The sequence below is a fragment of the Lactuca sativa genome, chromosome 5 (assembly GCF_002870075.4).
Source record: "Lactuca sativa cultivar Salinas chromosome 5, Lsat_Salinas_v11, whole genome shotgun sequence".
Classification (NCBI taxonomy): domain Eukaryota; kingdom Viridiplantae; phylum Streptophyta; class Magnoliopsida; order Asterales; family Asteraceae; genus Lactuca; species Lactuca sativa.
The window spans coordinates 344323019-344346633 of record NC_056627.2 but is presented as its reverse complement, the minus strand read 5'-3'; the positions used below and the strand labels follow the sequence as shown (position 1 = coordinate 344346633).

At 33.6% G+C, this 23615-nt stretch overlaps 4 protein-coding genes across 5 annotated transcripts; 1 reads left to right on the top strand and 3 right to left on the bottom strand.

The window, feature by feature from the left end:
* Positions 1 to 7526: 7526 nt before the first annotated feature.
* Positions 7527 to 10670, top strand: LOC111887307 (sodium-dependent phosphate transport protein 1, chloroplastic). Its single transcript, XM_023883464.3, has 10 exons — positions 7527 to 8022; positions 8412 to 8519; positions 8646 to 8801; positions 8905 to 9120; positions 9200 to 9409; positions 9484 to 9621; positions 9699 to 9800; positions 9891 to 9956; positions 10058 to 10142; positions 10219 to 10670. The coding sequence occupies exons 1-10, from the start codon at positions 7591 to 7593 to the stop codon at positions 10314 to 10316; spliced, it is 1611 nt and encodes a 536-aa protein (XP_023739232.1). The 5' UTR covers positions 7527 to 7590; the 3' UTR covers positions 10317 to 10670.
* A 1590-nt stretch (positions 10671 to 12260) lies between these two features.
* On the bottom strand, positions 12261 to 13527 carry LOC111887320 (josephin-like protein). Its single transcript, XM_023883477.3, has 2 exons — positions 13328 to 13527; positions 12261 to 12931 (listed from the first exon to the last, which is right to left on the bottom strand). The coding sequence occupies exons 1-2, from the start codon at positions 13490 to 13492 to the stop codon at positions 12470 to 12472; spliced, it is 627 nt and encodes a 208-aa protein (XP_023739245.1). The 5' UTR covers positions 13493 to 13527; the 3' UTR covers positions 12261 to 12469.
* Positions 13528 to 14138: 611 nt separating this feature from the next.
* Positions 14139 to 17588, bottom strand: LOC111887313 (uncharacterized). 2 transcript variants are annotated; one of them, XM_023883471.3, is made up of 5 exons: positions 16894 to 17588; positions 15595 to 16330; positions 15318 to 15404; positions 14607 to 15241; positions 14139 to 14388 (listed from the first exon to the last, which is right to left on the bottom strand). In XM_023883471.3, exons 2-5 carry the CDS (start codon positions 16271 to 16273, stop codon positions 14362 to 14364), a joined length of 1428 nt encoding a protein of 475 aa, XP_023739239.2. In that variant the 5' UTR covers positions 16274 to 16330; positions 16894 to 17588; the 3' UTR covers positions 14139 to 14361. The 2 variants fall into 2 exon arrangements, with proteins under 2 accessions (XP_023739239.2, XP_052620046.1); XM_052764086.1 differs by lacking the exon at positions 16894 to 17588 and having other exon boundaries at positions 15595 to 16863.
* Positions 17589 to 19151: 1563 nt separating this feature from the next.
* LOC111887309 (50S ribosomal protein L4, chloroplastic) lies at positions 19152 to 20785 on the bottom strand. Its single transcript, XM_023883467.2, has 2 exons — positions 19843 to 20785; positions 19152 to 19410 (listed from the first exon to the last, which is right to left on the bottom strand). Exons 1-2 carry the CDS (start codon positions 20669 to 20671, stop codon positions 19367 to 19369), a joined length of 873 nt encoding a protein of 290 aa, XP_023739235.1. The 5' UTR covers positions 20672 to 20785; the 3' UTR covers positions 19152 to 19366.
* Between the last annotated feature and the right edge of the window lie 2830 nt (positions 20786 to 23615).

Below are 23615 nucleotides of genomic sequence, written 5' to 3'. Positions count from 1 at the left end.
ACTTACACACTACCCACTATTTGGAAGTCTCTACCCACTATTTGGGATGCATCTTCAGGACACGGCCTTCTCCGTCGTCTAGTTGGTAACCAGAATCTCCTGTAGGGAGAGCGGACATTGTGTGTATAGATCTATACGGGATTGACAACCCCGCACCCAGACTGCTAGCTACAGTCCCGGCCTACCAAGCCAACGGGTGACAAATGTCATATTTTAGACGCTTGTAGGGCATCTGGTACTCTAGTCAGTATGGTTACGAGTATCCCGGGTTACCTTATAATTCATTGGCTTTAAGGTAACGGTATTTCACCGGCAATTTACACTGTATGCTGGTAATTCATTTTCACAGTCACACTGTTTTGACTTTACAAGACGTATCTTTCATTTGATACTGTCTGGGGTCTATTTTCTCTGTTTTGACCTTACAAGACGTATCTTTCATTGGATACTGTATGGGGTCTGTTTTTCACTGTTTTAGACCTTACCAGCTGTACCTTTCATTTGGTACCTTCTGGGGTCTGAGTCTCTACTTGTTAGACTGAACCAGGCGTGTCGTTAGTTCGATACTCTCCTGGAGTCTATGATTCCTTTGCCTTAGTCAGCAGTCCTCACTGCTGAGGCCTATGTTATTTCCCTGTTGTCTCTTACTTTCTTTAATAATCAAATTCACCATTTTGATAATGATAGCAATTAAGGGAAACTACTTTTTACCACATAACACTGACCAGTCTTGGTAGAAGGCTGCTTTATTAAAGAAAATATAGGATTTTCTGGAAAGAACTCTAATACACAGTAAACACTTAAACTACTACTTTATAAAGTTATTTGAATAAACGTCACTAAATGCTTATGAACTCACCAGCATTTGTAAAAATGCTAATACTCGCTTTTCAAATAACTTGTATTCTCAGGTTAGCATTAGACAGATACACCCCCGGAGCTGTTGATGAAGATAGCTTAGTATCACGCTGTATTTATTCTATTACTTGAATTACTTTGAAGTATTGTAAAGTAATCGTGTAAAATTATTACTATTAATGCAATGTTTTGTTGTACTTTGATTACTATAATGCATGTGTTGTGATACTTGACATGACGTCATCCACTCCAGAACGTTTCCGCCGTTCCGGTTTTGGGGTGTGACATAACTAAATAAACATTATAAATGAATAAACATTATTGTAACTTACGTTATTAAAAAAAGCATTACCATAACTGCACGCCCCTCCACGATTCTTAACTACTTGCTTCTTTCGGCATTCTTTGTTTTCACTGGATCGTTTTTTCTGCTTATCTATTAAAAAGTGGTCAATAGCATCACTCTAATGTTGTGGATCCATACTATCGGGGGCTCAAGCCCTTGCTGCCTCCACATCCTCTTTCAAATCAATAAAACGAGTTTTTTCAAGATGTTTGCAGCCTCTATACCGCACACATATCCAATTGTTCAATGACGCCCAATAAACTAAAGCCAAGGGATCATTTGAAATCGCTCCAAAATCAAACCATGTATACAAAAAAAATAAAGAAGTTAAAAACAAATCAAAGTTAAACATATTAAATTTAACTTTATAAATAATTTACCGAAAGATACTAGAACATGCCATTCTTTTCGGCTTCAGAAACTTCTTTCCATGTGTCCTTATCCAAAGCGATGGCAGGCCACATATAGCTCCCAACCTCCTTAATGAAGTATTTGTATACTTCCCCAATCGGCATGTGAGTATTTTTGTCAAATAATATCTTTAGAGGCTATTTTTCGTTAGTTGCAAATAATTTATGCATTTTTTTCGTTTACTGACATGCCCTCGTTTTGGTACTGCATAAAAAAAATATTAGTCAAGATAATTTTTTATATACATACACTATGAAATACAATGAATTAGAATAAATCTTAATTACAATCGATCCGGTGATCACCAAAACCTCCATAGAACGGATGTGGTGGCTCGTCACCACCATCACCTCCATGCCCATCACAGCAACCATGAGATAGAGCACTGCAATCCAAAAAATTGACATCTTGAAAAATTATAACAAAATATGAATATATATACATACAATATGATATGATTACAACAAATATAAACCTTATTTTACTAGTCAAATGTATAGATTTTTAATCATTCTCTCCCTCAGACACTTCAGTGTCTGTTGGCACATCACTATCATATTCGGAAACCTCCTCATCATAATCAGCCTCGTAGTCAGACACATTATTGACGATATCCGTAGGCGGACCAACTTCAATATCATCTTCAACCGATTGGTAATTTGGAAAGTATTGGCTAAAGTTGATTGAAATAGTGAAATTAGAAGAAGTATCACTAAGAACGACATCGGTTGAATCATTGTCGACATTTTCATTGGGATCATGGTCGATATCGTTCATCGGTAGATCCTAAATTCTTCTATGATTAACATTTTCAACAATCCACCGTTGTTCGTTATTTTTGTCACTTCATGAAGGTTCTCGGATGTAAAACACTTGCTTGGCCTGCATAGCAAATATGAGTTGAACTTCACTGCTCGATTTGTGTTGTGGGTCAATACTAGTGAAATTATTGTCAGATTTAACTCTTGCAATATCGAACCACTTGCAATGAAAAATTACAATGAAATAACTATGAGGATAATGCAGCTCGATAATCTCTTCTAGTTGACCATAATATTTTTGCTTATTCTCTCCATCAGTTAGAACCCCCGAGTTTTGTGTTGATCGTTGGGTGTCATGCATTAGTACCATAAACCTAACATCAGTTACTATGCAAGCGGTGTAAGTAAAGGCATTCAGATGCACACTAATTGAAAGAGTTGATAACTCCTTGTTAAACTCTGGAGATTTTTGTTTTTTCGTATCATAAACCTTGTGAAGTAACCATTTAGGGAATTCGGTTTTTTCATCACTTTCAAGATGTAATCATTTGAATTCACTACATTGATGAAAAAAAGATATAGATTTAGTAAAAAGGGAGAAATTAAAAATAGACAATGAATTAAAATATAAGAGCGCTTACGCAATATACTTTCTGACTTCGTCACAACTATCAAGCATAAACCATTGTAGATGTTTTCTCTCATTTAGACTGAGATTTTTCATTTTCTTTGCACTAGTCGGTCGAAACTTAGACTGAAACACCCATAACTTTGTTTCTTCTATGACAACAGCCTTGTTTCTTTTGCGGCGATTGAATTGAGTCTCGACATCTTCAAGGTACATCAAACAAAATGATAATGTCTCTTCAGCGACATAACCCTCAGCTATAGAACCTTCCGCCCTCGCCTTGTTTCTGACATAATTTTTAAGTTTTTTCATATACCTTTCAAAGGGATACATCCATCTCATACATATCGGGCCTCCGCAAATAGCTTCATCAGGTAAATGAAAACTAAATGAACAATAATGTCAAAAAACGCGGGAGGATATATCACTTCAAATTTGCACAATATTTTAACAATGACTGCTTTCGCTTCTTTTATATCCTTCACCGATAGTGTTCTCGAGCAAAGTTGCTTAAAAACGTACAAAGCTATACTATTGGTGTATAAGTACCTTTGGCCAAAAGCCTTTTAACTCCAATGGGTATCAAACATTGCATAAGAATGTGATAATCATGAGATTTCATCCCAATAATGTTATTATTGTTTTCAGTCACTTTCTTACTGATGTTAGATCCAAACTCATCCGACAGTTTTACATCTCTTATAAACTTACAAAAATGAATGTGGTCAGGTTTCGCGAATGACTAAGATGGATGGGGTTTAAGAAACTTGTTGCCACTCTTTTTCAACCATTGAATTTTCTGAATGTTCGGTTTTTTCAAGTACACTCGAGAATTTGATGTGTCTTTAGACTTATCATTCATCAGAGAAGTACCCAAAATACTCTAACACACATTTTTTTCAATATGCATAAGATCGAAGTTGTGTTTTAGCTCCAAAGAAGACCAATACTCAAGTTCAAAGAATATGATCTTTTAGACCAATTCAACTCGAAATCCTCACGATCTCTTTTAATACCAACTCGTTGAGATAATACTTTATTACCCGGTGGACAAAACAATAGACGAGCGTGTTGTGCTTTTATTTCTTCCTCACTAAACTATCTTTGAGGGTCTCTTGTCTCGTGTTGGCCATTATAGTCCAAAATTTTTCTCCATGGATGGTTAGCGTCTAAGAACCAGTGATGACCAACATATACGACTTTATTTGATACTCTGTATGATGGCGTGTCTTCATTGCAAGTCGGACAAGCTCTGTACCATTGTCTGCTCCAACCGGATAAACTACTATGAGATGGAAATTCACTTATTGTCCATAACAACATCGATTTCATATTGAAGAATATACATGTCGCCATGTCTTTAGTACGTACGCCAAAACTCCACAATTGCTTCAACTCAACCATAAATGGCCTAAGGAACACATCTAAGTCCTTCCTGACGAGAATCAACAAGGTCAACATGAAGGAGGACTCTTTAATGCATATCCATGGTGGGATATTATAAGTGGTGAGTATGACGGGCCACGTGCTACGAGGATTACACATGTTACCAAACAGATTAAAACCATCAGCAACAAGCCCCGAGCGTAAATTCTGGGGTTCCATCATAAGTTAGGATGCTTCATATCAAAATTTTACCATAAAGTACCATCAACGGGATGAAGCATCATACCATCTTTGGATCATCCGGTACTATGCCAAATCATATATTTAGCTATGTGTTTGGAACAGTATAAACGTTGTAGTCTGGGGGTCTCATTACCTTTTACATAGTGGCAGTGATGGAGATTGGATGAATCTCCTTAAAACCTCCAAAATCAGCAAAATTGGGACAAAATGAAAAGAAACAAAAAAAGAAAGAGAAAATACAGCGGAAATGAGAAAGGGAAACATACCTTCACAGTTGGAGAAGTTCGCCGGAGAAAGTGGCGAGCTGAGGTGCTGATAGTCGCCCGTAGAGCAACTAGAATGTTGGTGAGAAGCTAGAAATCCCTCCGTCGGAAGAAGTGGGGTGCGCAGGCGGTTTCTGCGATGGAAATTATGACGTCGCCGGAAAAACGCTTCACCGATTGTCTCTGGAAAATAAGAGATAAATGGAAGAGTAATCAGGTTCTACGACCTAGTGGGTAACAAAAGGTGGAACCCTTTAGGGACGACTCCTTTAGCGGCGCCTTTTGAATCTTTAGAGACGACAATTTGGAGGGAAATCCACACACCCATTTTTCATGACCTTTAGCGGCTACATTATCGTTGCAAATGGTGTCGTCCCTATTGTTGTGAACAGTAGCTAACCAGTCGTTGGCTCAGGATGCAATCGTAGGGGCAGAAATTGATCCAGGGGCATTCACAAGGATCGCCGATCAAACCCTTTAGTGACATACTTATTAGCGACAACATGACTCTTTAGCGACAACAAAAACGTGTATTGTCTAGTGTCGCCCCTAACACTACTTGTCATCCCTAATGGTGTCTTACCTAAAGCGTATATTTCTTGTTGTGAGTATAAGACTTATCATCATTCCCTAAAATGACATTAGTATTTTAAGTGAACCACCTTAATCCTTTTGGCAAAAACAAATATGTATAAATCAAGAGTTTCAAAGCCTATTTTTGATTTTTTTTTGTTTTCATTAAAATAGTAAACCAAATGGTTTTACTTTCTAGACTCGTCACTGGTAACAAATTTCCCACTGGATTAAAATGTCTCAAATAATGATCCCTACATTAGTAACGATATATGGTTAAGAACGGTTTAGAAACTGAATGATTCAATATTGAACAATCAAGATGCATGAATGATTAAGGGGTTTAAATGGTTCAAAGACAATATTGTTTGGTAAGGTTGTTGGACAGATTTAGTGGATGAATAAAATTATCATTTTAACCTTCTAACAAAAACAAGAACATCAATGAAAACACAATCACACCGACATGTATATGGAGTTTAAGATTATATATATATATATATATATATATATATATATATATATATATATATATATATATATATATATATATATATATATATAATATCATAAACACATTCAATAACATTTCCAAGATATATGTGAGCATGATTGAATCTTTATTCTTAAGTTAACGCACCTCATGTAAACACGAGTGTTACAACTTTTATATATATATATATATATATATATATATATATATATATATATATATATATATATATAAAAGTTGTAACACTCGTGTTTACATGAGGTGCGTTAACTTAAGAATAAAGATTCAATCATGCTCACATATATCTTGGAAATGTTATTGAATGTGTTTATGATATTTTGAAGACAAGATTTTCAATCCTAAAATTGCAAATAGCTCATTATCCTTTTCTAGTGTATTCGGTCTTTTTGTATGTGTATTTGAAATTAAAAATTTGGATGTTTCATGATATTGGCATATTGCATGTGTATTTGGTCTTTTGTGCTTGACAATATTCGTTTCTTAGTAAATAAATTTGATATGATTTTCTTAGAATATTTATTGTTTGTTAGGACATTGTATTTGTAGGAACTTTAACACTTAGTTCAATATTGTTGTAGATAATTTTTTATTAAATTTTGTCCATGTCTAATAAAAGTATAAAACAACTCATAGTACAGATTTACCTAATTCAAACTATTTATTAGTCTCAAAACAGCTTTATATATATATATATATATATATATATATATATATATATATATATATATATATATATATATATATATATATATATATATATATATATTTTGCTCTTAGAAATCTTTTTGGTTTGTTAAGAAAGTTAATTTTTTTTTGGGAATTTAATAGAGTAAATTACACAAATGGTCCCTATGGTTTGGGGTAATTTGTGTGCTTGGTCCCTAATTTATTTTTTTAATACGCTTGGTCCCTACTATTTGTTTTTGTTACATGGTTGGTCCCTACTGTTTGTTTTTGTTATGTGCTTGGTCCCTACTGTTTGTTTTTGTTACGCACTTGATCTCTACTATTTGTTTTTGTTACGCACTTGGTCCTTGTCTTACCTAAAAAACTATTATTTAAATAGAAAAAAATGGTGGGGTAGATAAGGTAATGTGAGGGGTTGAGGTTGGGGTATGTTTATTTAAATATATTATAAAATCAATGGCAAAATAGTCTTTTTAGGTAAAACATGGACCAAACGCGTAACAAAAACAAACCGTATGGACCTTCCGAGTTAAAAAAATAAGTTAGGGACCAAACACATAAATTACCCTAAACCATAGAGACATTCTTGTAATTTACTCAATTTAATAACTTACAAAGTAGTGTATAATAAAGTTTATTTTATAAACTGTTATAAATATATAACGATCACATAAGTTATGGAGAAGAGTTTTTCTGTTTTAATCAAGACTGGGCTAGACACTTTTGTAAGCCCATTACGAACGAAAGCTGTTTTCAAGTGGGGTCTACTTTCTATCTACGGCATCTATGGATTGCCATATGTCAAAATCTGAACCAATCATCATAAAATATCAGTTCTTACAAGTGATTTACTTCAACGTCCAAAACGCCAATAAAAACCGATTCAAAAATCTCTCCATCACAAAATCTCTGCAACGTCAATGGCTTGCAGCTCGATCGCCATGGACGGAAGAGCACTTCCGATATCTCTATACTCTCCTCCGAAACGCCAGCGTCCGCCGGACACATCGGGTTCCAGGAACTCCGGTTCGAATTTGAACTTCAAACTTCACTTCAGAGTTAGGGTTCAGTTCCTCTCTGGTTCGAGTGTTCATGTTCTTCTGAATGGTTCACGTGGGAGAAATCAGTTCTGGAAGGTCAGGTCGGATGTAAAATCGGAACCGTATGAAATTTCAAAATCAGCGCCTGAATCGTTTAAGTTCAAAGAGAAATTGGGCGTTGACGTTGTATCGAAGGATGATGATGGAGATGAATTTGTTGTCAATGCAGTTCCGTGGTGGGAAGAGTTCCCGAAACGTTGGACTATTGTCATTCTATGTTTTTCTGCTTTTCTTCTATGCAACATGGATAGAGTAAGCTCATCTCACTACTATTTTGCAAAGTTTTATGGAATCTATACGAGTACTTAAACAAACGTGACTTGATTGATCATGACATCTCTTCAATTGAACTCTATTGACACCTGAAAGAACCTTGTTTTGACAACGTCGGTTTTTTTATTATATATGTTTAAAATTCGCAGGCGAGGCTGTTTTCAGTAGAGAATTATAGGAATTGATTGATTAAATACATTTGGAACTCGACTTGGTATCTATTGGAGAAATTCACGAATCAATTGTAAAACAATAGTGATGGAACTGTAACCCCAATTTTCAATTGATGATAAAGCTTTCTAGTTGCCATGTTTGAAGAATCAGAATGTATGATAATTGTATCTGAGTTAGATTTTTCTACATGGCAGGTGAATATGAGCATTGCTATACTACCAATGTCGTCAGAGTACCATTGGAATTCTACAACTGTTGGTTTGATACAATCATCCTTTTTCTGGGGCTACCTTCTCACTCAGGTTTTCCCAATTTCTTCATCTAGTTCAGTTCTTGTTCTTCACATCATTGTTGGTGCTAGATTAATCAGAAGAACAAATTCATATGTGATTCAGTTTTGAATTAATGGTAATTAAGCTTAGAATTAGATTGCAGGAGGCATTTGGGCAGACACTGTAGGTGGGAAACGTGTATTGGCTTTTGGTGTCATCTGGTGGTCTGTAGCTACAATTCTTACTCCAGTTGCTGCAAAGTTAGGATTACCTTTCTTACTCATAGTCCGTGCTTTCATGGGCATAGGCGAGGTTCTTTTTCTTCTTCCAACATCTCCATTAATCTTTCTTTCTTTTTTTTTATAAAGATAAACTTGTAGCTTACATACACAACTTTCTCCCTCTCTTCTTCCAGGGTGTGGCTATGCCAGCCATGAACAATCTTCTATCAAAATGGGTTCCTGTTGCAGAAAGAAGCAGATCATTGGCTCTTGTTTACAGTGGAATGTACCTTGGATCTGTCACAGGGCTTGCCTTTTCACCATTTTTAATACATTCATATGGATGGCCTTCTGTCTTTTTCTCTTTTGGTTCTCTAGGCACAGTGTGGACTGCATTATGGTTAAACAAGGTATCTTTTCATAATTCCATCCCATTTCTGATATTTCTTTTTCTATTTTTTTTTTACAAATATTGTAAAATTTTATTAGGCATACAGTTCACCTCTTGAAGACCCTGAACTTCGCCCTGAAGAGAAGAAACTTATCTTTCACAATAGAGTTATTGAGGAACCTGTTAAAACCATTCCTTGGAGGGCAATCTTGTCAAAACCACCTGTATGGGCTTTAATCACTTGTCATTTTTGTCACAACTGGGGGACATTTATACTCCTCACATGGATGCCTACCTATTATAACCAGGTTAATTACTCTTTTAATTCATATGTTTTAACTTTAATCAAAGAAATATTGACTTAAATGTCTTTTTTTTACAGGTTCTAGGGTTTAATCTAACAGAATCAGGGCTATTTTGTGTATTGCCATGGCTTACAATGGCTTTCTCAGCCAATCTTGGAGGCTGGATAGCTGACACACTTGTCAGCAAAGGGATGTCTGTTACCACAGTTCGAAAGGTAATATTCAAGATTTATTATTTTATTTGATTATTAGTTTTTTTATTTCTTATGTTTTTTTTTTATTAAAAAATCAGGTAATGCAATCAATTGGATTTCTTGGGCCTGCATTTTTCTTATCTCAATTAAGCCATGTTAACTCTCCTGCTATGGCTGTCTTATGCATGGCATGTAGTCAGGTTTGTGTTTAATTAATTATTTGAAATAAATAAATATTTTTCTTGAAAATATTCTAACACTTTAACAACATCTTGAATTATGAAAAACAGGGTTCTGATGCATTTTCACAGTCGGGTTTATATTCAAATCATCAAGATATTGCCCCTCGATATTCCGTGAGCATCTATCTCCTTTCTTAAATACTTATAAATTGACTAAAACAATTATTAAACATTTTTTTTTTTTTTTTAATTTTTATGATTTTGGTGTTTAACAGGGGGTGTTGCTTGGTTTATCGAATACTGCTGGAGTTTTGGCTGGTGTCTTTGGCACTGCAGCAACCGGTTACATCTTGCAACATGGTAAATTTTTTATTTATTTATTATAACAACGTGAAAGTACAAGAGAAACTTTACATTTTGTGACACGTGTAAGCAGGTTCTTGGGATGATGTGTTTGAGGTGGCAATTGGGCTATATTTGGTTGGAACAGTGATATGGAATCTTTTTTCAACCGGTGAAAAAATAATCGACTAAAAGTTGCATATATAAATTATAATTATATATTGTCTGATTTATCACCCGTGATGATTGATGATGATGCGAATTAAAATCCACAAAAAATGGTGCAACGATTTCTTGAGGCTCCATAGAAACATATTATGTTTCAAAGCTCCAAATCAAATACTATGACTTTTTGGCACACAGAACTGGTTTTGTGAGAAAGAATAACACGAAGATTATGACGACTTGTAAAAAAGCCATTTCACTGGTGTATATAGGAAGATTAGACACACGTTTTGATAGAATTTGTATATTTTGTTTTTATACCAACATATGGGACAAACAAATGCATTTATGAAATGTAATACCCTTTTTTATGTAGTCCAATTATTTTCCTAATGCACACCCCCTATCCCTAGGGTCACACTCACCGACTCACTTAACCCATTGATAATAATATAATACTTTGAATGTTATCTACTATTTTGATTTGATTCTCATATTGAACCTTGGCTAATCCATCGTAGCCTACAATAAATAATAAATAATAATGTGTGATGATGTGTCACGTGGGTTGGTTTTGTTATATAATAATAATAATAATAATAATATTAATTGTAATAATAATGGTCACAGATTATATATAGCCGGTGCATAGACAGCTAAATATGTCTTGACCCTACTTTGTACGGACCACCAAAATCACTCTTTGTTTCATTTAATTCCACAACTATATTTTATCCATAACCATTACAACATCCAACTACTAACCCCACAACAAAACATAATCAAACACAAACATAAACAAAAACAAAAACATCAGGTTAAAAATTCAAATTGAAGACCGAATCATATAATATTAATAATGAACAACTCAACAAGAAACAGAATTAGACATGGTTGATGAAGTAGAAGAAGAAGAAGAGTTGATGAAGTCAATGCAATCCTTAATGGCTTCTGCTCTTTCAGAATCCACAGGAGACAGTGAAAGTCGTTTTGGAGTTCCCGATGATGATATCTTAGTGGAACCTCGTTTTCGAGGAGCAACAAAACAAAGAACAGCCACCATCCAATTACCCACGTTTTTAAGGTATCTCACAGGCAATAAAAATCTACAACTCGCTGAAATCTTTGTTGTTCTTCTACCATCAACCTTTTTACTTGAATTACATTTGCTCAACATGGTTAGCTCTCCTGTTAACTTTGTGTGTGTATTTACACTCTTGGTGTGTGTGTGTGTGTGTGTGTGTGTGTGAGAGAGAGAGAGAGAGAGAGAGAGAGAGAGAGGATCAAGTTCAGTATATGCATGCAATGCCAATGTGTGTGTATATATAGTGGTAGGAGGAGAACTAAATCACTAATGCATTAAAGAAGTGGACCTACCAGTAGGACATAGAAATTAAGGTTTACAGAGAACCACCTAAAATTTTCTTCTTATGTACATTGCAAAAGTGCATATAGTGGCCAGATAAAGTGCCTTTTAAAATTTGGGAAGAAAACTACTCTCTTGAAACCACTAATTAAGTAAAATACCTAAATTACCCCTCCACTCTCCACTAATAAGATGCTCATAAATTTCTGAGCTTCCCATATTACCTGTATTTAAATTATGTGGCAGAAGTCGATGCATAGCAGTATAATGTTCTATCAAGAAAAAAAAGTTGAAAATTCAATGTTGTAATTTGGTAGTTTTTCAAAGTACAACGCCTTAAAGAAAAAAAAAGACTGAAAACACAATGTTGCAATAGAAAAATGACTAAAAAAAAACATTATATTTTGGACAGTTTTGTGGTTACCCTTTTTTTCAAATCGAACCATAAAAGTTTTAAGGCATTTTTCCATATCAAGTTTCAACTGTAATTTTGTTATATTGGGTTTCACCGGTAATTCTCAAAATTAACCATTTTGATGTGTTAGATTCGCTCAAAATTGTTAATTTGGAAAATTGTCAAATGCTTTTAAAAATGCAAAGAAACATCTAAAATTTTCTTACTTTTATTTCATCTTATTACAGTACTATACTTTAGCAAATCTACAAAATTATAACAATATCATCCAAATACAACAAGCTTTTCATTGCTACAATTGGATAAAACTTTTAAATTACAATGTTCTAATAACAAAAAGGTAAAAAGCAAAATGTTGTAATGGGCCTAAAATGATCCATAATCTATTGTAGCTAACTACTAGTCATCATCCTTAACAAGAAGTAGCTCAGTACCACCATCAATGGCAGCATCCAAGAAATCCCTTAATTCTTCGGTGCTTCCAAATGAACAAGGAGATGTAAAGTCACTATCTAAGTTATACCAAATCCCATTAATCCTTCTCAAAGAAACCCAATGTCTACTTCTCCAAAGACCACCATACTTTCTTACAGGAACATTTAACACAATCCCCATTAATTTACCTTCAGGTTCATCAAGGTTAATGGAAGAAGCTCTATTACGCCTATCATGCCAAACAACTTTCTTCCCTTTTCTTTCAACTGCAGTAATTAACACGTTTATGTCATAATTACCTGTTAGTGAATTATGATGAGGCTTGAAGATAACTGAGAAAGGCATCCGGTTTCCTTCATATGGATCTTCTTTAACAAGTTTTTCAGCTATATCATCCAAATCTTTTCTTGTAAACGCATCCTTCTCCTGAATCGCATCAAAAAGGAAGAATTTGTTAAACAATTTGCCCAGAATCCCAAGAGATGGAACCAAGTACAAAACGAAACACAATAATTGATCAAAATTACTCTTTCCACACTGGTTTTGTTTGAGAAAGTCGCTAATGATTTCTTATCTAATATTCATGATACATTGGAAATTATAAAATTACGAGAAATCGACGCTTGATTTTGGAACGTATGGGGGTAATTAATCAGTAAAATCAACTAAATTTTCAAAAACTCGTTATTCCAAACAGTATGACCTGATTTGATTCTACGCTTCTGTAAACAAATCAAAAGTATGCCCAATTGACGACATATCAACCACAGAAAATTTATCAATTCTATAGAAATTGAATTGAAATCAGATAGGAAAAAAAACCTGGAAGAGATTGTTGAGAGAGTGTAAGAGGCAAAATTGTAACTTCTGTTTTTCATGATATATTTGCTTCTGTTCGTCTCCCATAAATTCTGCTGCAACTGGTTCGAAATTTAGGGTTTTACAACTAGTGTTTCGAACTTTCGATCGAAAGAACGACGCGACCATGAAAAGTAAACCGAAAACCGATTAATTGCACACGGAGGTCTAAAGATTACGTTAATCCTCAAAAATCTGATGAGTAACTTACAAAACTAGTCCCTTGACTATATGTCTAAGGATAAATTAAGTCATGTATTTTTTAGTTTTGCATTCTTCATCCAACAAACCCATTTTAATCATCGTATTTGGTCCAACTTAAGAGATCCTAAAATAAAACCATCAAAAAGGATATATACATTGTACATGACATTTACTGAGGTCAAAACCCAAAACTAGTGATTAAGTTAATGAAAAACTACACCGAAAACAAAAGTTGTAACATCCTAATTCTTTTTTATACGAACCTTAAACTTTTTAATCAATAAGGTCATAAACTTTAAACCACAAACCATTGACACGGAAGATAATATGTGCCATCTATCTCGATGCAATCTAAAATGCAAATCATATTCTAGATTACATAGGAAGTCACGTTTTATAATCAACTATGTGTTCTATGTAAGGTTGTTAATTGAATTTTTGAATCATATTTAATAAAAGCTTAGGTCTTAACCTGTGTCTGTATCAGCACTTATGCCTATCACTTACATAAAGTGCCCAACCTATCATTCAACCATTAAGTCATTTTGTTTGTATTAAGCAATTCATCCAATGACACAACTTCATTGACAAATGTGTAAATATAAAACAAATATACAATTATAAATTACAATAAACAAAATTACAAGTATAAATTAACTAACGCACTCCTATATCTAGCTATAAAACAAATTTACCCTAAAATTTCCTCATCAATCTCTTCCTTCAAAACTCTTAATAGTATCACTTTCTAAACCATGTGATTCACATGGTTCTTAGCCTTCGGTTGGTTGCTTCTATAACTTCTCAAACGTACACCATTCCTATAATATGTACCACACATAAGTACAATTAGCCAGCCTTGTACTGTGTTTGACATGCATTGGACTGAAACACAGTCAGGGACTCACTCTCAATCTCTCGTGTGTGCTAAAGACAAAAATAACCTCCTCATCCTTATCATAAAAAAATAATCCTAAAAAGTTTGTCCAGTCCAGTCCAATCCAGTCCAGTGTTACAAATCCAAAACTAAGTAACTAACCTCTATCTTTGTATAACTATCGGTTTTCTCGTTTGAATCATGATTTGTTCTTGAAAAATCGGATTCTACAGAACTTTGGTCGCTAAAATCATCTACATCGCTCAATCTTACATCATTTAAATCCAAATCAAACGAGTTAACTGAGTCAACCAGGTTTTCATTAAGTAGAGATGTGGATGTAGGCGAACCAACTTCTGAAACCTCAACCTGCATATCAGAAGCAATGGAATTCATTGATGCGTAATGAATTTTTTTATTTCCCCCAAAAAAGAAACAATCGGTTTTTGACTTGTCAAACAGTGAAGATGGACCACAGTCGAATGTTTCTGCATGTCTATGAAAACTCTTTCCTTGTGAAAGTGAAAGTGAAACGCTTCTCATTCGTGACATACTTAAAGAATGCAAGATTGCTTCTTTGTTTGGTCTCATCATTCGTTTTTCATCTTCACTACATGAAGATGATGATGATGATGATGATGAAGTTGATGAGTCATCAATGGAGATTTTTTCATGTTCAATTTCCTTTTCTTTTGTATTTTTTGAGATTCTGTTTGCTTCATCGGGAATGTCAAACACTTTTTCAGCTACTTTTGAATCATCTTGTTGAGGTTGTTTCTTGTCAGCTTCCTTGTTTTCTAGAAAACAAAACTCATCATAATGAGTAACATTCTGCTTTTATTTTTTTTATTTTTTTTGAGAGAGAGGATTCACCTTCTTTAGCATGGTTATCATTGGTGCAATGATTAGGGTTTGAAACATCATCACGTTTATCCTGTTTGTTGTCATCTTCCTTGTTTTCTTGAAAAAAGAAATATATTGTCAATTTGAGGATCTTTCATGACAAATAATCAGATAGGGTAAATGCAAGAAATAGCAATGCACTTTCATATATTTGTGTATATGAAACAAATAAATGAAAGTAAGTTGCTATTTCTTGTATTTAACCCTAATCTGAATGATAGAACAAGAAGTGAAGAATTGTACCTACCAACTGTGGAAGTGACAAGTTTCCCAGAGGGTAACTGTTTGATGGAAAAATCAGTCTGAAAAGATGTTTTGTATTTATAATTTGTGAATTTCGGAGGTGCAAAACTGCCTAATCTAGAAGGCCCATGTTTTGAATCTTTATGATGAGTAGCTCTGAACTCATCTTCAAATGTATCTCCAGTGAGAATCGGCTTTTCTTCATGGGGATCATAAGGAAGGTCAAAAGGGTTGCTTTTCACCATGTAAGATGGAGCTGAAACAGGAGAAGCTGAATTATCTGAAAGAAATGGATTCTTTTTTGGGATATTGAGGGAAGAAAGTTGATCACAGCTTGTATTTCCTATTCCAGTTCTTCTAACTTGAAAGCTTGATAGCTTTTTTGATCTTCTTCTTTCCATTAGACTCTCTAATCTTTTGCTTCTTTCATCCTCTGAAATTCCAAGATCCATTAGACTCTTTTCAGCCTCATCAAACCATCTAACAGTTTTGATTCGATGCTCATCTTGTTTCTCTTTCTCTTCATCAACATCCAAACTTTCTTTTGTTTTATCTTTGTCGTTATTATCAAAACTAGATTTTCTATACTCTTCATCGAACCTGTTATGATGCATCTCTTTAGGGTTCTTATCAACCAAATTGTTTGTTGGGAAAACAACGTCTTTGTTGTCCTTGGCACTCATATTGTTGTAATGTTTGTTACTTGTCTCTTTGGCATTTTGTCGAACACTTGGTGGATCCTGCATGAAACTATTTTTGTTATGTTGTTTGCGAACATGAACATGATGCAATGACTTAAATCTCCTACGAGATTGCAATTCCTTCCATCTTTTACTTTTTGCTCCTAAGCTTTTAACCTTTGGACGTTCCATACGTATAAATACTCTACGAACAAGAAATGCAAACCCAACTACAGGGGAGGAATATACTACGAAGTCTACGATGATGAAAACTGAAGGAAAAAGCTTATATAATAAAACGCATGCGAAAAACATAAGACAATAATGAAATGTGTATTTTTTAACACAGCATGCACAATTTTCACCCAAATTTTTGACAGTTTTGATCACAAAAATTTGGATCTCATTCGCGCCCATACTAATTACATGTATATTTTCAAATTTCGTTTCTTCCTACGTCCTGTTCGCATTGATGAAAGAATCGAAAATTTCGTTTCTTCCTACGTCCAACAGAAGTAATGACAGAATCGAAAATTTGATATAAAACCTATTGACGGAATCTAAAATAAACAAAAATGCATTGATGTTGGAGATGCATATCATGTATGAATTTCTTACTTTACCTAGAATCGGTTCTTGAAAGAATTGTCTGATTGAAAACTGCTGGAATATTTTTCATTTTGCGATTGCTAATGTGGGGCACGTTTTCTTTGGTTGTGAGCTATGTTGGATCCTCAAATTCAGGAGTCCCGAAGTTTAGTCCCCCTCGTTGTCAAACACGCAAATTTACACGTAATATCTTGGATATCTCCTTCTTCCATCTTCGTCTAATCGTCTTCAATCCTTGCAAATGCCATAGTTTTAGTACATCCATAATCGAAGATCGGATACCCATGATTATGGATCAGGGAGAAGGGTCACTCGCTCACTGGTCGTGGGATATGTTTTTAAAAACGGTCCGGCCCGGGAAAGAAGACGGTTGAGACGTACCAATTTTTTATTTTTATTTTTTAATCCTAAATTTTTTTTATCAAAAAAAGTTATATTTTTTTATTTGATATTTTTTATAAGTTTTTTTTTTTAATTTTTTTTTTTTTTTTTAAAAACTCCAACATTTGACAATCTCATTATAAACATTTTCAATATCAAAAATGATTTGATCGATAACAATCATATTAAATTTTTTGAGGATTAAGTTTTCATAATAGAATCAACAAATTCATTAAACATTGCATTATTATAGCAGACCTACAATTAACAAACATAAGATTGTGTAGACTGTCGACTAAATATTTTGAGTTTGCTAATTGAAGTATTGAATTTTATCCTAAACTCGTCAATTTCAGATTATTTCAAAAGAAATACAATTGTTCTATATTAGATTATAACATCTTTCATAACTAATATTTGTTTATCATAATCATTCTAAAATGTTAATCATCACATATCACAATAAAGAGTCCTATTGGGTAAAAATTGTTTGCATCAGTAAAATCAATGAACTAAGGATTTGAGACAACTAATTTTTCTATAACAAGCTTTTTATATCAAACAAATGTTTTAAATAACCCTAATTTTATAACAAAATTCTTTTAAGTATAATTATATATTGTCATAAATAGTTGAAGATACATAATGTAGATCTTATGAAATAAATAGATTGTTAACAAAAATAGTTACATGTTGTACCCTTAAATATATTTTAGTTTTAAATATTTATTGTTTTTCTATTAATTAATTACAATATTTCTATTAAATATTTAAAAACATTTCATTATGAAATATAAACTTTATAACAATTTTAACATTTTTAATGTTCTTTTATTTCCATAACTATAACGTAATAACTTTTTCTTATTTTATATATAATAAAAACTCGGTTTTCTTTATATTTTGTATTAAAATATAATGCGTGCTTAAAAACTACTAATGAAACGAGATAAGTTTTATATAATATTTTAGATAAATAAATATATATTAGTTAAACTTGTAAAATAAAATAAATTAAAAACTATCGAAAATGATTAACCTTTGAAAATGTCATTTAGTTATAAATTAAAACTAATAAAATAATTGTTCCAACAAAATTGGTTTGTTTATCAAATCAACACAGAAACTTACTACCCTAACCCTAAGTTTGAATCCCTTCACAAGTGCTTTAGGTCATCGGGTATGGCGGATACATCAAGCAACTCCACTTCACCACCATCTTCTTCCACATCATTGTTGGTGTACTTGCAACGAGAAAATGAGAAAGGAACATAGACTACTTTCATGCCTTGTACACCCCATTGTCTTACCCTCTCCATTTCCATGACACGATGCCAAATAGACACTAAACGTGCCACTAGTTAAAAATGTTAAAATCAAATGAGGCCTCACATTTTCCTTTCAATTAAGATCATAAGGTTAAAGGTACCTTCAATTGGAAAAAGAAATTGTTAGAAAGTCATAAATAACCTTATTTTTAAAATCCGAGTTTATACTTTCAAAACATATATTCCAATATATAATTTATAAATTGTTTGTTGTTGGAAATATATGCCCGACTTCGAATAATATGTTTCCCAAAATTACCTTAAATGGTCGAGGACGTTCATTTCACATGCATTGTGCAATTTATCCTTTCTATAAAATATGTTATATGACCAAGTAATATTTATAATCATATTACTTTCACATTTTGAAAATTTACAAAGACAACATTCAGTTATTGATAGCCTACACTTCAAACTTCAAAGATAATGACAATTCTAACAACTCTCCTATATGAAGATCCACAAAATAACCATCAATCTACTGCAAAATCTGTATTTAGTGCTTTTTTTTGGATGATCCACCAAGACACGATATCATATTATTAATACCATGGTAGAAAAAAGAACTAAAAAGCTTTGTTGTTTCAATTAAAACAAGTCGTTACTTTACTCTTACACCTTGAACCTTATAGCCTGGTGCAAATATAATAAATCACAAGTAAAGATACAACACCAAATTGCATCAAAATCCACTTCAATCTTATATATTCCCTACAAAAATAAGATTTACAGAGCTGAAACTTAATGCAACTACAGGATAAATGTCGATAAATCAGCTTCAAGCATCGCTTGGTGGCAACACTTCCTCCTCTGCCACAGTTCCTGTTATCATGTTGAAAAAATATATAAGAAAATGAGAAATGAAAGGAAAAAACTAATTTTGGTAAATTCATAAAAAGCTTAACAGATTAAATTAGGCCAAATTTAAGTACATCACCTATTCTTAATCAATGGTCATAAATCAAGATTCACTATATACCACAACTAGGATGTAAAAATTTCTTCTGAATTGAACACATTAACGCATCCAAAACATATTTTCAAAGCCAATAGCAACAACCATGGATTGGAACGATGATTTAGACTCTAAACCAATCAAGAATTCTAAAATTATAACAATTAGGATGATAGTTTTCATGTTCTATGTGGTTTTCTTATATGTCGACCCACAATCATGAATGTAAACAGAACATTTTTCAGTGAGTAATGTGAATTGCAGTTAATAATACTAATGTTTTGGGTTAATTAACCAACCTTCATCAGCTACTTCTTCGAAATCTTCTTCGTCTTCATATTCCTCGTATCCATAAGCATCGTTCAAGTAGTCTAATGCAGCTTTAGTGAAAACCAATTTATCAGCATTCAGAATGTCGAACAAATTTAGTGTTCTGGGCGTCAACATCCTCAGAGTTCCAATGTTCCTACTGGAAAGAGCAACATTGTCTGAAATCTCTGTCATGAAAAACATAGATTTCTCCTTGGGGTCGATTCCCCATCTCTTCAAGGCTTCAAGGAAATCTTTAGTTTTGGGTTTCTGAAATTTATCCCCAAATTCTTCAACCACAATCCCATTCACAGCGGCGCTCGCCAAAGCCGTTGAAATCGCAAGCCGTTTCTCCTTCTTGTTGATCTTCACGGACCAATCACGGGGTTTAGGGCCGAAAACGACTCCTCCACCGGGACGAAGCGGAGTACGTTGAGACCCACGGCGAGCGCGGCCGAGTTTCTTCTGGGGGAAGGGTTTTTTACCACCTCCTCGGACCTCAGCTCTGGTAAGAGTGGAAGCGGTACCACGACGTTTGTTGTTTAGGTCAGTGGTGATACCACGGTGAACAACGGCGCGGGCGGTGTCTGGGTTGGCGGATTTGAGGTTAAGGGTGGTTTCTCCGACCTTGGTGCCGTCGAAGGAGAGTACTGGGAGTGTGGCTAGCTGGGAGCGGACTACGGCGGTGGTGCATTTGGGAAAATGGGGTTTTGGGGGTTTGATGAAAAGAGAGGTGGAGGGGGTTTGATTAGAAGAAAGGGAGAAAATGGAGGATGAAAGGAATGAGATTGAAGATGGTAGTCTTACAGAAATCGACATTGTTGTGTGTGATGAAGCTCTCTCTGGATGAGTGTGCGTTATCCTCTCCTCGAGAGATTTACGGGCCTATCCGCTTCTGCTGGCTTTGCTCTTTAATCTTTATTTGATGGTGTACCGGGAAAAATATAGCATAAGATGATTGTGGTAACTTTAAGAAGGGATAAGTAACGAAATAACAAGTAATTTTTTTTTTCTTGGCGTTATGATTTGTCATAAGCGAAAAAAAAAAAAAAATAGGACAAAAGACAAATATGTTTTCATTTTTTACGATTTTAAAATTAATTTTTCAATCTTTTATATTTTGACATTAAATTTTTGATTTTTTCCAATTTGCAATATAAATTAAATAAACATAGGCATAGACATAATTGCTCTATTTACCCTATAATATAATAAAATATATGTACAATAAATTAAAAAAAATATAAATGAAATAAACATATGCAAATACATAATTGCTATATTTTTTGTAGTTGGTTTTCTTTCTCTTTTCAAAGTCATTACCGCTCTCCTCAAGTGGGTTTCCATCATTTTCTTCCGACCCCCCAAGAATTTCAAAAACTATGGTTCATAGGATATCATCATCGGAGAAACTGACGACATCAGCAAAGCCTTTGCCTTCCAATTTTGTGACATCCTCGAGTTCACGGCTAGAAAATACCGATTTATTTATGTTTATTTTGAAATCAGAGTATCCTTAAAAGATTAATATTGCGGAATTTGTTCCCAAAAACATGATAATGATATTATCAAAACATTTCCGAAAAAACATATTTTATTTATATTAAAAACTCTAGGATGTCATTTTTGATACAATACATAAGCATAAACGAAATAATACAAGCCTTACACTAGTTTATCTAGACTACTGGCCTATAGGCATCCATAAATCTCTCATCATATCATCACTACTGGCCTAATGAGCACGCAGGGTTTTCAACCCACAATAATTAAATCTTTATTATTATTATCAAATCATCAACCTGATGAACACTAAGTTCAAAAACACATATAGGTTGTGAACCTGCTAGCGTTCCACTGGACTATCTACAATAGTATGTGATCGTTATTTATACTCCACTAGACAACTGGATCATCTTTAAAGTCAAGTCCTATAATCATCTATATCATTTTTCATCTTTCATCATTTATATCACCTTTCATCTCTTATCATCTATGTCATCTTATATCTACCCATCTTTACCAACATAATTATAGGTAATAAAATAAATATACAATTTAAAATTGAATAAAACATGTATAAATCGTTCATCTAGCATAGATATCAGGAACACAGATAATGTATGCTGATTGATCCTAAAAACATTTGAAATTTTTGTTTAGATAGGTAGAAGATGTTCATCTTGTGATTGATCCACGGGCCAGAGGGTTCGGTTCATGAAAATTAAAATGGATTTCACATCAAGATCCTATTTTTACATGGTAACAAAATCTGCATCTCTTTTTTTTCTTCACTCTTTTATTCTTGATTACCTTCATCACCTAAAATGGAGACCTTCTGCTGATAAACAACAGTGCAACACAGGAAATGGTGGTGTACTTCTTATCCACTGGCTTCTTCTGGAGGTTAGCTTACAACAATTCAATTTAAATACTTTAAATTTCATTCAAATTAATGATTTTCAATTAAATTTTGCACCAGTGAGCAAGAATATGAACTCAAACTGATGTTGAGGGTTGCAGAGTTGAGGAAGAAGATCAAGATGCATAAATTTCATGTCACATTTGTTTCCAAGTTTCAGTGTTTCCTGAAAATAAAAGGAACCCATGTGAAGGAGGTTACTACTTCTCTTGTAAATGCAGATGTGGTTGATTCTGGTGCAAGTTTAGTTGAAAGGTTGGAAGCAACATCTCTGCATGAGTTCCAGTTGGAGTAGGGAGATTCCTACATGAATCTTGAAAAATCACATGATGAGGGGCATACCTGTAATTTCATTGCCACTCTAATGGAAGGATGTTTGTACAGGGTTACTGAGAGGAGTCTTTTTTCTCACTATCTTGTTGGCCCTCATGAATCCTATTTGACTCCTGGTATAAATAATATATATTTTTTTTATATTGATTTATAAACTTTTTAACATTTACTGTTAAAATTGTATTGTATATTGTATACAGCTACAGGGTAGCTGGAGAAAGAGCCAAATATGACTGTATAGATTATAAACATAGTTATGGTCATCCTTTTTCTCGAGCAAAGAAAGACACAACACAAGAAAGAAAAGGTATTTTGGCAGTTTATTATGGCAACTCTTTCAACTATTTTCTGAAAAAGGATTTTCAACTGTAAATGATAGGCAGCTATAATTGATATACATTTAATGGTGCTGTTGTGACACTTAAATCAAGGTCCAATCTTATCATTAAAGGTAAAGTGATGGATTTGTGTTTGATTTCATCATGTTTATATTATTGATCATCTTATGTGGATTTGGTTCCCATTTAATTTAGATGAGCCGGTTCTTGAAAATCAAAAGGGATCTCATATTACATGGTAACAAAATCTGCATTTTTTTTCTTCAGTCCTTTATTCTTGATTACCTTCATCACCTAAATTCGAGACCTTCATCTGATAAACAACTGTTATAACTAGAAAAATACATATTTATTGATGTCTAGGTTTGTAAATAGTACATATACGCAGGCTAGCATCTGAAACAGTTTACCTAACACTCCCTCTTATTGATCTGATTTTTGCTATGTAGTTATGGTATTGAAGGGCTGGTGTGCATCACAATGAGAGGTGAGAATATATACATATAAACAACAACATAAACACATTTCAAAAAGGAAAATGTTACATCTTTTTATATTAGCATTTGAAGTCTCAAGCATCTTCATCTCGGAGAAATTTACGACATTTTAAGTTATATAATATTGTTCTCAGAGATGGATTTACATAAGATTTTCAAGATTTATCATTTTG